Source organism: Dermacentor albipictus, unplaced genomic scaffold (genome assembly GCF_038994185.2).
Source record: "Dermacentor albipictus isolate Rhodes 1998 colony unplaced genomic scaffold, USDA_Dalb.pri_finalv2 scaffold_14, whole genome shotgun sequence".
NCBI lineage: Eukaryota > Metazoa > Arthropoda > Arachnida > Ixodida > Ixodidae > Dermacentor > Dermacentor albipictus.
Window position 1 is genome coordinate 11,755,404 of NW_027225568.1, and position 16,891 is coordinate 11,772,294.

A 16,891-nucleotide genomic window follows, 5' to 3' on the forward strand; every position below is an offset into this window, starting at 1 on the left:
CTCACTTCGCTTTTACAACATTTACACTTGGCTACTGCTACCTACAGACGCTGTGCAAGCGCTCTGTTTGGTCATAACTAAAAAAACAATTACAACACATTTTACACAACAAAATAAGGCGTAAATTCATTCTAAGGCGCAGTTAGGTTCATTTTTACATCGAAGCTGTACGCCGAGAACTCCTCCGGCGCAAACCCATGCATATGTATCTCTCCGTCGCGGCCGATTACGCTCGCAGCAGTCTCTCTCCGGATCCGAAACGCGTAGGCCACGCGTCATACGCATTCCTGAGGAGCAGGCAGCTTTCGATCAGCAACGCCGCGAGCAGAACCGGGAACGAGCTCTTTTTTCGATAAAATCTTTAATCACCCAGAATTAGACAAACTGCTGTCACTGCACTGCACATCCCGACGATTACACCATGCTAATGAGCTCGGCATACCTTCTTTCAGAATGAATTCCTTTTCGCTTTCCTGGCTCCTACGCACACCTTACGAGTGGAATCACCTTCCCGAAAATCTCGCTACAATTCTGAATCATGAAATTTAAAAACCCCATAGCTAATATCTTATAGAAGCCGTTTTTGTACCTGCTATGGTTATGTTAATGTTCAATCTTGTTTTATTTAGTTTCATTGTTTTTTTGGTAATAACGAACTTGTATGTTACATCAGATTTTTGTACCTACTTTTATAATAGCCATGTTATTCATACATTGATTTATGTTTCAGATGCTGCTTTCATTCAGCAATCTTATTCTTTGTATTTATTGTTTCACACCCCACTCTCTACTGCTTCGGCCCTGAGGGTATATCAAGCAAACACGGCTAGCCGATTCGTCCGTCCGTGTGTCACCTGTACGCCGAAAACTCCTCCAGCAAATAAGCGAAAAGAGGCGCGCGACTGGCTGCGCCATAGTGACGTCGTTGCTCTCCGTCGGAGCCGATTGCGTTCGCAGCAGTTTACCTCCGGTTCCGAAATAGATAGGCCACGCGTCATACCCACTCCTGAGGAACAGGCAGCTTTCGATCAGGAACGCCGCCAGCAGAACCGGGAACGAGCTCGTCTACGCCGTGACGATGCAGCAGCCCGGGCACAAGAAGAGGCTCGTGCAGACGAGTGGAAACGGGAACTGCGCATCGAGAATCCGGTAGGCTACCAAGCCATCGCTAAATGAACCGTTGGGATTATTGCAGTGATAAACACCAGGGCCACACGTTTCAGTTTCGCAGGTTAACCATCTGTACGGAGTGTTCGGACGGCAATTTTTAAAGCTTTCTTTCGTTACAACGTAAGCGCCAAGGATATGTGGCGCTTTCTGCTAAGAGCTGATGCGGAGACCATGTGGCATTCACCCATCTCCCTTGAAATAATTCCTCTGTGAAAGTTCAATGGTCTATGTGCGGAGCATTGGTATGCCCGTGTTATATCGGTATTAATCGACGCTGCGTGAGCTTATATCCTTGGCTCTTAGAACTAACCTAAAAATATGACACATTGCGATGATAACGAAAAGCAGTGCTTAGGTTTCAAGAGTGGAAAGCACCATCTAATTATCAGGTACACCATAGTGTGGAACTATGGTAGAATTTTGACCACGTACACGAAGTACACGAGCGAAGTAGAAGAGCGGTCTTGCATTGCGCCTGCGTCAATCAGAAAACCCGCCACCTCCGCAATGCAACACCCAAGTCATTAGGCTACCGCGGAGGGTGATAAGGAACAACTTGTTTGCTTAGCACATCGGTAGCTACATTTACGATACTTAAGATAAGATACCTAAGATAATGAATGAAGGAGAACTTCCAGCTGATCATGTGCAAGTTAAGCTACACCACTTGAAGCTGAAATCCGTTTTTAATGACCCATTGTCTTTGGGAAGCAACTTTTGTCCAGGAAAAGAAACGGAACAAAGCAGACACCATCGCAATCACTTGCGTTTATTTCAAGGCAATTGCATAGGTGGTTACAAGCAGACGACACATGGGAAGCAATAATCTCAAAGCATCTAAGTCGACCACAAATGCCACGCTTACTTCTCGAGTTACACATTGGTAACGTTAGTCAAACACGAGATGTTAAACTGCAGTTGTGTGACAATATGAACGTGCTTCTAACAATAAAAGAGTAGAGCACATGGGCGGTAAGGCAATTAACAAGCAGAAAATGCTGACCACTGCAGTATTCAACAGATGTTTATCTGATCGGTGGTACGGTTTCTGTTTGCGTTTACACAATGTAGGGTATGAGCCACACTAAGAGTCCAGGAGTGGAGAAATTAGCACGGCTGACTTCTGGACGGAAACCGATCGTAGCCTACCTAGAGCAATTCTTGAAATATGCCATACGAATGTTGTACGTGGCATTCTTCAGCTCTACTTATACAGGCTTAGACATCCGTAAAGAGTTCGCATTACACCACAAAGTCCCGAAAGGGAGACACATACCGAAGCCTGATCAAGTCATTGTATTCTATGGAAGATTTCTTGCTATATTAGCTCTAAACAACGCCAGGAGACGATGACATGCATCTTTGCCGCGCTGCACCCACGAGTAGACCAACATGCACATGAAGAGATTATCTACCGGCTGTAGTATGGTCAAAAGTTCCTGTCCGCCACATACCCACGAGTGGAATCATTGCGTGCTGCACGCTAGGTAACATTTACCGCCACCTCACGACTCTTATTACAATAAAACCCTAAGAAATAAAATAGGCGTCGTCAACATGGGTAAAATCGGGTATAAGCATCGGCAAAGTAAAAACACAGGTAAAATCAGGTAGGTAGCGGGTATAAAATCACATTTGTCTTAAAATGAGTATTAAAGACACATAAGTATACGGATGTCAATTAAAAGGGTTGCGCCATGAGGTGGCAGCTACAACATGCGAGGTTTTTTTTTAGGATAACACTGAAAATGGCTGGGGTCCGAACAGTCAGGAGAGAAGCATCCTTTCTTGAAGAGGAAAGAGAAGTCCGGCAGCTCGAGGGGGGCCAACCCGCCGGGCGTACGTGGTTTGGTCGCTATTGGAGAAAGGAACAGAAGAGCGTGTATTGTAGCAGTGCTTGTACATGCAACTTAATGTAGGACCGAGTTATTCGATCAGGGTGACTGCACATTCATTCCGCCCGCAAAACTGCTAGGTTAGCGTTCCCACAAAGAGTTGGCGACCCAACACACAGTACACGACTGCGAACTGCAGCTGATTTATTAAAAGGAGACTAAAGACAAACACGAAGTCAAGCGAAAGTGATAGATCAGTGCTCGAGAATATCTAAGGTGCCAATATTATCGCGACGAGAGCCTTAATAATCAAGACGTTGAGGTAAATGAAATAAGAGACTCCCACGGGACATCCGAGTACTTGCCCGATGACGAAAGCACTCATTTAAATTTTGTGACTAGCACTCAACCACTCACTGACGAAATATTGCTTGTATGGTGTAGGACTAAATTGCGAGCTGCCTAGTTCTATTTCATTTTTAGAACAAGAACTCATCGAAATGCCCCTTGAAAACGACGCGGGTGGTCGAAAGTGCTTCGTTTTTGCTCGATTCCGCACCGTCGACATTATCAACGTTATCTCGTAGCGCTGCACTGGTTTTTCTGGCTCGCGAAACTCGCACAAACTACAAGTGGGAGAGAATTCAATTTCCATGTGATGTAGCGGGATGCCCGAACGGTCTGCGCCACATGACCGACATGCAGCTGGCGCGGGCAATCCACCGCACTGTCTTGGCTCGGTACCCGCCGTCTGTCGGGCGCAGATTTACTCATCGAAGGCAGCAAAGTGTGGTGATGGCGCATGCAACGTCACAACTCCCCTGTTGGGTGCCCGGAGATTTGAATTTCTAAAAACGTATTCGCACCCTTCAGATGTAATTTCTTAGTGAACTTTTCTTGGCACGAAAAATGCGTTGCGATGTTTCTGGGACTGTATTTGAAGAATTCACGCCGACTTAATATTTGCCTTTAGTGTCCATTTAAGCTTTGGCTTGGAGATAAAACCGCAGAAATTCCCTAGTTGCACGGTCGCTTGATTGAAGTTAATGAAGTTGGCGGTATGTCAGACTGCAACTGCCAGTCACAGCCTTGTGTTCGGCAGGTTGTTTCTTAGATGTCATGCTATAGCCATTACAAAGAAATTGCAAGCAATTTCTCCCTAATCTAGTTTATTTGGAGCGTAGAATTGATAAGTATACAAGTAGACGTATGGCCCTAGAAAGGAAACAAGGACGCGACGTGGACAGGTCCCCAATCACTAGAGAGATTCGGCCGTTATTTCGACAAGAATTTTAACAAAGAGCATTTCATTTTTCATATGGGCATAATGCTTTAATATTTAAGAAGCGCAATCTCACATAAATATTTGTGGTTGGGGAGATTTCCACTGTTTTAGACATCGCCGAGACATGCCCTTTACACACGAACTCCCGCCGTCCGGCTCTATGCAGTTTTATTAGGTTTAATAAGTATGTTTATCAAGCATATTAAGTATATACTAAATATTTATTTATTAAGTATATCAAGCTGCAGTTTTTGAGCAAACAAATCAGTTGGGCCTATTACCTGCCAACATGCCGATTTGCATGTTGGAAGACTCAAACGGCGATTGTTGGCAACTGCCTTTATCCTGCCATCAAGAACTCCTGGCGACATTTGATGTCGTTTAGTTCTCGAATTCTTGCTTCGCTCATTTTCCATGAGTAGGACTTACTGAAACGCTCCCACAGAAGCTTGTAAAACGTAGAACTAGGTGGACTAGCACGGAGACCCAACAAGAAAAATATAAGGTCAGAAGCTGTGCCCTCTCTGTACAAGATTGCCCACAACAGCAAGAAAGGCGTTCGGAGACGCGGTGTCCCTGTTGTGTTCTCCGTCCCTACCAAGCTCAAGAATACATTTTCCAATTTGCTACGATGACGTAAAAAGGAGGAAACCACAAGAGACATTCTACGACATTCACGCAATGTTGCAAAACAGTGGTGTATGAGGTTCTAGTCTCCAGGGGGAAGTGCCATGTTGGGGAGACTGGGAACTGCGCGAGTCAAAATGAGGGAGCATGCGTAAAATTTGAATAAGACTGACTGCGCACAATTGGTGATGCATGTTAACACTCGTGGATGCGAGCTGCAATTCGGTAGTGTACGAAATCTGGGCAGGAGCAGGAACTCTGCCGCAAGAGAAACACTTGAGCATTTGATATTAAGAAACATGGTGATAAATGTTGTCAGCGGTACGTCTCTTTCTTTGTATACCACCGAGTTTCCTCTGTCGGAGTCAAATCAGATTCGACACCGCGTCAGGTGCTTCATGTACGATAAGATGCGCAAGCGTGCACTCGTAAATGTCTAGTTTTTTTGCGTAAAATAGACTGCTGCTGATAGTGACGCTCGTTCGTGTACTCTTCGAAGTCCTTCGTGCCAACCATATATCTAGGTATCCAGCAACAGGGGATACAGAGTTTTGATTTAGAACTTCGCATGCTTTCCACAAATGTTGCCGAAAATTGATGTCGCAGATTATGCAGAATATTTACAAATTTACAACTGTGCACCAAACCAGATATCTCAGTTTTGTAAACTGCACCTGTCAAAGAAACTAAAGCGCATGAAGTTAATACAATTTCACGACTTAATACTGTAGCAATGCTTACGAGTGTTTAGCAAAATCCGAACGCCCAAGCTAGTAGTTCCGTTCGGAGCAGTCTATAATACATTATCTTGCCCGCTTTAGCGTCTCTGTAGGTGCTCATCAGAGAATCGAGAGCAATATTTACAACAAAAGTGAATAGTTGAAAACAGTGCTTACTTTTGCAATACAACTTTGGTAATGTCATTAAAAATTAAATTGTGGAGTTTTACGTGCCAAAACCACTTTCTGATTATGAGGCACGCCGTTGTGACGGACTCCGGAAATTTCAGCCATCTTGGGTTCTTGAACGTGCACCTAAACCTAAGCACACGGGTGTTTTCGTATTTCGCCCCACATCAAAATGCGGCCGCTGTGGCCGGGATTCGTTCCCGGCGACCACGTGCTCTGCAACCCAACACCATAGCCACTGTTTACCCTGTTGAGTATTAGACTTCATACTTGAGAGAACTTCTGCCAGGCTGTCCTCGCGTCTTTCCTATTTAACATCTTGAAATTCTATTAGAATTTCGGCCGTAAGATATTCACGTAGTTTCCCCCCATGCTTAATTTTGTCTCCTTCATGCCTTTCTGAAATCGTCCTTCCACCAAGGGACCCGTCTTTTGAATGAAGTGCCACTAGTTTGAGGAATGAACTTTTCAGCGCCATCAATGATAAAAGCGGTAAAGTATGAAACGGCATGATCTATACCAAAATTATCTATAAAATCTTCTCACAAGTAGTGGATTCCTTAAAACATTCACAGTCAGCTTTGGCTAGCTTCCAGCGTTGGGCCTCCGGATGGAAGTCAGGTTGGTTTACTAAGTTCAGCGCTAGTTGGAACTGATAATTTCCGAATTGATTTTTAATTACACATCAGTCTATCGCAGGTCTATTGACGAGTATAAATTATGTGGATTACAATAAGCATGTTCGTACTTTTGCTGAGGCACGCTCTGGAGGTTAAAAGCAAAGTTACAAAGAGTCGATCTATCCCGTCGCATCGTGAGTCTCCGCACATCGTGTTATGAGCGTTAAAACCTCCCAATAGTATGTAAGGCTTGGAAGGCTAATCAATGAGGTTGTACTTTTTCAAGATGATTGTTCGGCGGTAAATAAATGGAATATGCAGTGACTAATTTATGAAAAAGAATGTCCCGAACTAACAGTGCCTCAAGGAGCGTCTGAAGCGTCGACGTGTCGGCAAACTACAGACTTGTCGGCGACTATGCCTACACCACCGGAGGCGTTCCTCGTCTCGCTCTTTTCAGAAGATGCTGTAATTGCAAAGAAAATTGGCGTTTGTAGGTTTCAGATGCATCTCTTGAACATACACGAACATTGGATTGCGTTTGGGTAGTAGTTCTATAATGCCGTCAAGGCAATGAAGAAGCCCTCCGACATTCCACTGTAGTATTTGTGTTTCCATAATGATTAAGGTATTTTGTGCTGTTTGTTTTGGCGACGCAGACTAGCTCACGGGCTCTCCAGGTACCGTGACGCGAGGTTTTTCTTTTCTGGAGCGATCACGATAATCTAGCCGCTCCTTGTGAAGGCCTCGACAAGCTGGACGAGACCTTTGAGACCACCAGCCCGGAGGTCGATGGCCCCTTCTGCTGAGATGGCGGAGCAGCACGAGCTGCAGCCGCCGAGGGGAGGGGGGGGGGGGGGGGCAGGCGCTGATGGCATCACCGCCGGCTCGCTGCGTGTGGGCCGGACATTCTGTTCATTCAAGCTCTCCAAGAGGTCAGCCTCAGTCAGGTAAAGGAAATCAACGACCGAGACAACGCCGTGGGTGGTGTCCATAGTACGGTGCGGGGTAACTGTTTTTTGGGTCTCCCCCCAAATGATACTAGTTTCGGCAGTTTCTCATATTGCTTCTGATCACGGAGCTCTAAGAGGAGATCACCGCTTGCCATCCTTCACGCCTTATAACCTGGACCAAAAACGTCACACATCGACTGAAACAAGGAACGGTAAAGTGGATCTTACTGGTTTGTACGACTTTTCAGAGTGAATAATGTTGAATCGAGGGAAGGTCAGGATTTGGCGTCCGAAAAAGGGGAAGACATCTTCGGTGCGCCCTCATTGAGTGCGATCAGGGAGTTTAAGGAAAGCATTTGCCATAAGTATACATGGTGTTTTCAGCAGCGATGCCAACGGCCCACCATGGAGTCCAAAAGCGGGACGTGACAGAAGTTCCTGCGAGGGAAGCCATGCCAACGCCAGCCGCAAATGGCTGCTATAACCAAATACAGCATAACCAAGAAAGGCTAGCCACACAAGGTTAACCCTTGCCACTGGGACACTCGGAAGTGAAGAGAGGACAGGAAAGATAAGAGGAAAACGAAGATTGAAGAGGACAGGAAACGGCCACTGACGATTTCTTCCAGGCGGATCAATCTGGAGGTACCGGCTATGCGGAACAGAGGCCGAAGAGGAGGTGAACAAAGGATTACAGCAACCTTGAAAAAGCGTGTGGCGTATCGGTCACAATTGGAGTACTTGGAATTACCGGACCTGATGTTGACGAATCTGCTCTGATATGGTGGCGAAATTGAAAAGGAAAGTATTGCTCTCATTTCCGGCGGTATTACTCTATCAAATAAATCAAAAGTGGTTATTTATTTAGTACTTTAGGAAAATTACTTCAGAATTGCTGATCCGTTTCGCTTTAGTAGTAGCCCACACAAGGCGTTTCTTACATGCACAAAATAATGGAAATTCCCTGTGGCCTCTAACACTATCCTAATCATTGATCAAAATTACTAGATGAGGTGGTATTACGTTGACAAATTGAAATGCTCAAATAAAGATGACCATAATTACGTATAATATCTTCCTTATTATTCACGTTGCCGCACATTTCAATCTACGTATAGCAGCTAGCGGTGTGCAAGACTTAGAACGAATTCTGAGGATGGCACCGATTTCCGATAATAATAATAATATTTGGGGTTTTACGTGCCAAAACCACTTTCTGATTATGAGGCACGCCTTAGTGGAGGACTCCGGAAATTTTGACCACCTGGGGTTCTTTAACGTGCACCTAAATCTAAGTACACGGGTGTTTTCGCATTTCGCCCCCATCGAAATGCGGCCGCCGTGGCCGGGATTCGATCCCGCGACCTCGTGCTCAGCAGCCCAACACCATAGCCACTGAGCAACCACGGCGGGTACCGATTTCCAGACATGCGCTGTAAAACGCTGTAAAACTTACATTCGAAAGAATACTGTTTTGTGCGTAGAAGTTCACAAATAGGTATAACGTCAATGCATTTCATCAGACAGTGAAAATTAGTGTTTCCAAACTTGCTTATCCTCAGAATTTGTCCCGAGTCGGTAAGCTGTGAAGACGCAACAGCTGCAACTTGCAGATTTAAATGTGTGAAGTAAAGGAATAAATGAAAATGATAATTAGCGTAATCTTTCGTAAAGTAATAGCTGCTACATAGCGTTTTTGTATCAGTGGTTCGAATAACCTTTATGTTTTCTATTTCAACAAGTTCAACGCATGTTTTCAGCATGAGTCGTTGAAAAAAAAAATGTGGCTTTAAAAAGTGCATCTGTGTTTGATTCTTGCAACGTAGGAGGGATAATGGTAACTGAAACGTCGTGATAGTTACCTTCTCCCTTTGCGTCCATCTTCCCCAGAGCATCCGCACCTCGTCCTGTCCTGAAAAAAACGCACACGTCATATGTAAATGTAACTACACACAATGATACATGTTATTCACAGTATCAGGGCATCACGCCTGCACGCAGAGGGTTCGTCGCGATATGAAATCCCTCACGTACCACCAGTGCTTGCGCAAACCGATCAGCGACGAAAGCCTGCTACGTGTTATAGAGAACGCAGGAGGGCTCGCCAATCGTGCTCTGCAGACCTATGGCTTTCAGTCAACGAGAGTAGCGCCATCAAAGGCGGATCTTTTCTGCTGGTCTTCATTTATGGCTGCCTGACGCGAACGACAACATTCGGTGCACTGCACGTAATTGGGGACATGAAGTAATAAGTGGCTTCACTGTTCAAGACATTTCTACATTAAGGCTCCTGTGGCACAACGGCACGCAGGTTTACGAGCTGCACCTTGAAGACGCTTGATGTATAAAAGTATTAGAACATTAAACTGGGCTTTCTCCAGTGCCGGAGCTAGCATTACGCATGTCTGGTGTACCTCAGCGCATCGTCTCCCTCCAAGATTTTACCCTCTTCATCCCTCATAGCTGTCTGCATATTAGTTCGAGCTCCGCGTGGTCATACATGGCTACAGAATTTTTGTGGTGGGCCTTCGTGCCTTTTTACAAATGTCATGCGCCCAACCTCCACTTGTGTATGTTATACGCCCAAAGTTCACGGGATATATTTTAGCGAAAATGTAGCAGCCCCGGTTACACGTCGGTTAGACGTCGAGACGTACACGGGTGTTTTCGCATTTCGCTCCCCATCGAAATTCGGCCGCAGGGGCCGGGATTCGAACGCGTGACCTTGTCCGTAGCAGCCGAACACCATAGCTATTAAGCAACAACGGCGGGTAAGGGATTGATTGCATTAGAAGCGATGGGAAATATGAACGCACACAGTAGATTTTGACGGACATACTGATTGCAATGATTCTCCAATGTTGATTCTGTGGGATGAAGGGAAAATGAGTCATGGACAGGTAACGTGGCAGTGCGGAAACAGGCAGTCATGTATACACTACGCCTTAGCCTCAGAAATGGCCTAAAAACTAGACCAAATGATAATAGACTAACATGGAAAAAAGCGCCCATGTAGCGATCATAGACGTTTAACTTCAAACCTTGCGAGAGGTACTAACGCAAAGCACGAACTAATAGCAAAGGAACTTCTAAAAATAAATGAACCGCAAATAACAAGCAGAGAAATTTCGGGCTGATCCATTCATATGGTGGCGCATTAGCCATCGAAGCTGTCGATCACAGACCGAGCAACTATGGCAAAACTCCGCGGCCAGAAACATCTGGAGAATCTGGAGTTTGCACCGGTGAAACTCGAATGAGGTTGCAACTCGCGCCTCTCGTACTCTGCTTGTTCTTCGGCAAGTTTCCATTTATCTTGGCGTTGCAACTGTTGCAGTGATCTACCTCTCAAATGCATAATCCGGTTATTACACAGAACGGCGGCTAGCGCGGCGAACACCTCCGTGTTTTCTTCGCACAACTGCCGCAGCGTTGCATTGACGGCAGATGACAGGACACGCAGGCAGCAGCAATGGCGGCCAGCCCGGGTGCACTCCCCTACTGCGCAGGCGCGGCGTGCCGTGAAATACGTGTCCGTTCTTCTGCGCCGCACTATAGTTCGTTGTCTTTTTAGGACCCTTTACTGGCGTTACCCAGCCCAGATAATCACCCCCTCCCTGCGAAACCGCACATACGGCTCATCCCTACAGGCTCGTCAGGTAAGCAGCTTCGCTGCACGAACAGAAGAAAATGGAGGCTTTTCCTACAGCAGTCAGAATATAAGTTGTAGACGTAAGTTACGCAGAAGGAGATAAGACAGACATGCATAAAAACTGCTCAATCACAAAGGTCACAAAGCTAGCTTGAAAGTAGCGTAAGCAGGCGTCTAGGGATCAAGGAGAAGCGAAAAGCTGGGATTACATGCAGAAGAGTTGCTGCTTAGCTGGAACAAATACCGATAAAAAGTGCGGCAAAGTGACCTTGTGCAACAGAAAGTTAAATACACAAGCGAACGTTCGCTGAATGACATTTACATCAGGGACAAAGGCGCCAAAAAAAAAGATTCTTGAACAACAAACAGCACTCGTAGCTCAAACTAAAACTCGCAAACGGCTATAAGAGTTGAAGACGGTAACAACTACGAAGTTGACGATGCGCTGGGGTACATTAAGACTTGGGAGGACTTTGGCACGAAAGAAAGGGTAGTTCAGACACACAGATCAAGCAACAACAGAGAAGCCTGGCGTAGTCCCAAATAATGCGGCAGCAGGACCCAGTTAAATTCCAATAAGGCTAATAAAAAAACTCCGTCCTAAGAGCAAGGTACTGATGACTAATGCCATAGAGCAAGTGATTTCAACCAAGTAAATTCCAGTAGATGGGGTGAAAACGAAATGAACATCCACAAATTTAAAGTGTATAAGGATAAGACGAGCTTGTACAGGCCAGTTACCGCCGTATTCACAAACCAAACTTATACTTATGCTTATGACTTAAGTCACTGAACATCTCTTAACGCGTTTCAAGAACCAACCTTGTACTTATCGCAGAACTTTTCTCGTACTTATGGTCGTTATAAGTAAGACTCGGTTAAGGTAGCCTCTGACCTACCTTAACGCTCCCTTGTATACAAACAAAATGGTGGGGATGGACGACTTCGAGGACTTTGTTGGCTACCTGGATCGCCACGAAGAAATATCGACTGGAGCAGCCTTCGAATACGCATCGCCGCCGCGTCGAGTAGTCAGGGATCGTTTAAATCCCATGGAGCTTTACATCGACGACGAGTTTTTGTGCCGATTCCGCTTCAGCAAAAGCAGAGGCAGCAGCTGCTCGCAATGCTGCCTCTGCGGGAACACACCGACCGACTTGGGTTCCCTGTGCCACCTCTCCTGCAGCTCCTTATAACACTGCGGTTCTATGGAGCAGGCACATTTCAAATTGTGACCGGGGACCTCGTAAATGGCACGCCGCCACTTTTCTTTCAGGTTGTCCCAACATTTCTTTAATTGCTTGGACGTTCGTGGCCGCACGTTGTGGCGACTGTTAAATTCGTCGGCCAACTTCTCCCACGTCTTCTTTGCGTTGATGGACACCGCATCAGTCCTTTTACACTCGAGCACATCGCGGTACCTCTCCATCAGATCCATCAGGATGGTGCGCTCTTCGTCCGTAAAGTTAATTTTGCGCCGCTCCATTCTCAACGCAGTTTACCAAAGAAAAGATAATACTACGACTATTTAAACATCTAAACTGATAAAAATGAGTAAATTAATACACAGCTAATTATAAATAAGCAAGAAAAAGCGAAGGAAGTAATAACAAGGCAAAACAAGACGGACGAAGGAAACAAAAACAACACGGACAAAACCAATCTGGAGAAGACGGCACAAAAACGTGCGCTGCGTCGAGTGGTTTGGACCAACGTGGCCAGACGTAAATGGCGGACTCACCAAAAACGGCGAGCGTTTCATCACGTTTAATCAAGCATTTGTACATTATTTATGTACAGATGCTTGTGTGCACGCCATTATTGCTTTCTTATAATAAAAGCAGTTTAAACGTTGTCAAAGTATATATATTTCATAGCAAAAAATTCTCTAGCCTCGCTCCCACGTAAAACACTCAACGAGTGAAGGGTGCCTTTCATAAGGCACACTTGTGGCGCGTTAAGGTGCGTTTTCGAAACGCACCTTGATCTTTCCTTATACTTTTCTCGTCCTTTCATAAGTGACCTTATCGCGATAAGTTAAGTTTGGTTTGTGAATACGGGGGGTTAGAGTAACATCCGTGATAATGTCACGGGGTTAACAGTAGTCAGAAGTATATTTGCAGGATATTTACAATTGTAGCAGCTGACAAGATGGTAGACAGCGCGCAAAGTCCAGAGCGTCGTTTTCTTTCGACCAAGCTGAAAAGTGTTCGTCAGGTGTCACTTGACCCCTGGCGGCTGAAGCATCGGCTCACTGCTGGTTAGGAGGCGGGCGAGTGGTACGACTTTCTAAGACAATGTTCCCACCATCCTTCAACAATTCTGACCTGATCCTGCCCCATTGTCTTCCCCTTTGGCATAGCTCCCAAGGCGTTCTTTACTCCTTCCGACTTTACTTCTGGGATTTCAAATTCCTCTCGACTATTCTCTCACATTATCGTCGTGGGTGCTACTGGTACTGTACAAATCTCTATAGAACTCCTCAGCCACGTGAACTCTCATCCATATTAGTAACGATGTTGCCGGATTTGTCTCCTAACGCATACATCTGATTCTTGCCTATTCCACAATGCACGTAAAATCGCCAACTGTTGTCCTTTTTTTTTACTAGTACAACATGGGTGCCCATGGGCTTCAAGAAGGTTCAATGATGTTACGAGAAAGTATCTTGTCAACTTCATGTCGGATGATGTGTCGCTCGGTATGCGAGACGTAGTAGGGTCGCCAATGGATCTGACTCGCATCACCCATGTTCGATGTTTGACGACAGATGTTTGTCCTAGATGGCGCTCTCCAAGGTCCAATATGTCCCATTACAAGGCAAGTAGTTTTGAGCAAGTAGCAAGTACTTACAAGGAAAGTAGTTTTGAGCACACTGTTGCGGAAGGTTGGGAGCAATCATTTTCTTTAGGGTATTCAAGTCTGAAGGGACAGGAGGCGATTGCACACGAGGAGCGGTCACAAGTTCAACCCAAAATTTGTTAGTATCGGGCCAGCGTGACTTGCGCCAGGGATATTCCGCGCGGGGGTGCTTGCGTACAAAGGCCAACGTTCACAAGCGGCAGGCACGACGTGTTGTCCGAAATGGTAATGATGGTGTGAGGAAAAGCGACGTTATACGAGAGTAGGACATCTGCATAGAGGATAGGATGTAGTCACCGTTTGTTACAGGTGCGATGGGTGAAATACTTATGAAGGTAAAGGCATGGTGAGGGAGGCGAAATTGTCTGTCAAACAGCCGTGTAGGAGCACTACCGGGAGGGTCAACACCAGCAGGTAGAGCGACTTGCACAACAGCAGCAGAAGAGCCTCTCAAAGCGGAATGTGTAGACAAATTTATTACCCAGGATTAGGTCGTGAGGTAAGTGCTCTAGAACAATACAATAAAACAGACGTATGATGTCCGGCGACACTCACGAGAGCCAGGCACATGCCAATAACTGCTGGTGTGCCACTGTCGACGACTCGGATTACAGGCGACGGGGCAGCAGACGACTTTCTTGAAACGATTCCGAAGCTGAGAATTCATCAGGGATACGTGCGCGCCTGTGTCAATCATAGCTGTAACAGGTATACTATCCACGTTCACTGATTAGGTTCAGATGTGTGCGCGCAAGGTCAGAAGAGGATTTTTTTGCGTCTGGCTGGTTTGGCCGCATCACCTCTATGTGCTGCACCTGTTAGTTTTCCGGAAGGACCTAGGGGACGGTGGTTGACGAGATGGGGGCGATTGGGAGAAGCGGCAACGATGCGAAGGAGAGCAGCTAGAGGGGAGCAGCAAATCCGACACAGAAGATAGTGCAATGCCGGGCCGACCCGCGGTGTAGATGAAGCAGACGTTAAGCGAACCCCATACGTGGGCCAATTCCGAAGATAGTACAATGCCCACCTACCCGCGGCGCAGGTGCAGTTCACCATTAAGAGGCCCACATGCACAGCTTTGCTGGTCATCCTTCACAGAGTGGAAGGGCAATATGGTATTTTCGTTTAACCGTGTTTTTGTTCTTTTTGTCCTTTTATCTGGTACAACAAAACTCCGTCCCGTGGTTTTTACATTGGTGAACACCTTAATTCTGTGGCCATCCGCAATTTAGTGGAAATGCGTTTTCATTGTATTTCACTCGTTAACGATTAGGTATAGCGTTCACGCATATAAAGCTCGATGCATGCCGAACGGTATCGAAGTGGCCTTTACCGTCTTCTTGATGCGAGCATTCGAGAAACCGGACAGAGATTCGATCTAAATAATATGCGAGATGAAAATGTCAGCGGCGTTGTAACGGCGATGCTAAAGAAATTGACGCGAGCATTACGTCGCACCCATTGGAGGGGCCTGATCCATGCTGTAGAACACGTTCACCAATTTGCAAAATTGGTCAGGAGCGCTCTCGACACATCGTGCACCTACTAGGAGCGAAGTGCAACTCGCAGTGGGGTCCAGAGCAGACCGTCAGTTGCACCACACACATGCGTGCGCTGTTCGAAGCCCTGACATACCCATCTACCTATACCACACCACCGGCTCCGCACAGTTTCTTCCACTCCTAATGCTAACGATTAAAAAGCCCCCTTGAGTATCACCTTGAAGCACGTTCAATATCAGGATTTGGCATGAAAATATGCGATGCAGCGTCAACTGGCTAACCAAGCAGTTTTATACTTTCATTGCTGGCTGAGATAAACTAAAGAAATTAACCATAATTATTAGGACAAAGTTACTTTGTCCACTTACAGGCATATATTGCTTGCAGCACCTAACCTGGGTATCTAACCGGGATATAATTGTTGCCATCCTTCACAGCATACCTGCAGGTAATAAAAACCAACTTCAAAAGTGATTGTGTCCCTTAGCAGTCTAGCATGAGAATATAAATTTGTGAAGCAGCAAAAATCCGCAATGACAACGAGGCGATGCCTTCCACTTTCCCACTCACTTCCTAGGTGCCTTGGCAAAAGCACGTTCCCTTTTGTGCGCCTCTTTTGTGCAGAACTTGTCAAAGGTAGCCGGGACCTTGGTGCTGTCATTCCATTCGGGGCGTTGGGAAGACGAAGCAGCAGGCCTGCAGCCAGCGTGTCTATCTAGACGCGCTCCGCCTGAACAGAAGTGGCCTTGGAACTGCACATAAACAGATAATTACAGATTTTTAAAACTTCAGGGACATAAGCTACGCAAGCCTATTTGCCGAGGCTTTTCTTGCAGCCTATCTGTTCTTAAAACATTTGAAGCTCTGTTAGCGTGCTACCATTGTTCAGCTTTTTTATTAGCGGAAAATAATAAACTCACTTTCGAGCGTAACGGAACCTGTTCTTTCACAATTACACGGCAGGTTGTGCACACATATAACTGCGTTTTGTTTGCGAAATTCTGAACCATCTCTAGACTGACTAGTTCACTTTCACATTAGGTGAAAGTTTTTTTTACCCTCCACGGCCGTATCTGCAGTTGCAAAAAAAAAAAGGTATCCTTCAATACAATTCAGACATTTGAAATATCGCTCATGCTTCCAGAAGAGTGTAGAGGCTTACATTTACAGGCTTGCAGCTTCAAGGCCTCATGAGACGCTGCTGAGGCGAAGCTTGCAGACGGCGCTTCACGCGGCAAGCAGGTGACATGGCTGCGTCGAATATACAGTCGTAAGTTCATTGACCGGGTTGTCAACGTCGCAAAGCAAAACATTCGAGACGGCACCGTGCAGGACACAAGGAACGGGTGGGGGGGGGGGGGGGTTGTTCTGTAAGTGTCCACCTAGTGGAATGTCCGTTTAGGCCAGGTGGGAATTGGCTGAGGATGCCTGTTTTCCTAGCTGGTTATGCAACCAAGCCAAACAGCACTTCAGCAGC

The 16,891-nt window shown here is 46.0% G+C and overlaps 1 protein-coding gene across 6 annotated transcripts in view; it reads right to left on the reverse strand.

Annotated features, from left to right (window-relative positions):
* Window positions 1–2,107: 2,107 nt before the first annotated feature.
* Window positions 2,108–16,891, reverse strand: part of LOC135905842 (uncharacterized) — a 52,789-nt gene continuing 38,005 nt past the window's right edge. For 5 of the 6 annotated variants that reach the window (XR_010565522.2, XM_065436905.2, XM_065436907.2 and 2 more), the window contains 4 exons: window positions 16,577–16,665; window positions 15,985–16,166; window positions 9,261–9,310; window positions 2,108–3,025 (listed from right to left, as the gene is read on the reverse strand). Coding sequence is in view for 4 of the 6 variants with exons in the window: in XM_065436905.2 (XP_065292977.1) it covers window positions 16,126–16,166; window positions 16,577–16,665 (130 nt within the window). In the remaining 2 variants the exon portion in view is untranslated. The remainder of the gene's footprint in view (window positions 3,026–9,260; window positions 9,311–15,984; window positions 16,167–16,576; window positions 16,666–16,891) is intronic. The other variant, XR_010565523.2, reaches the window with a different exon arrangement.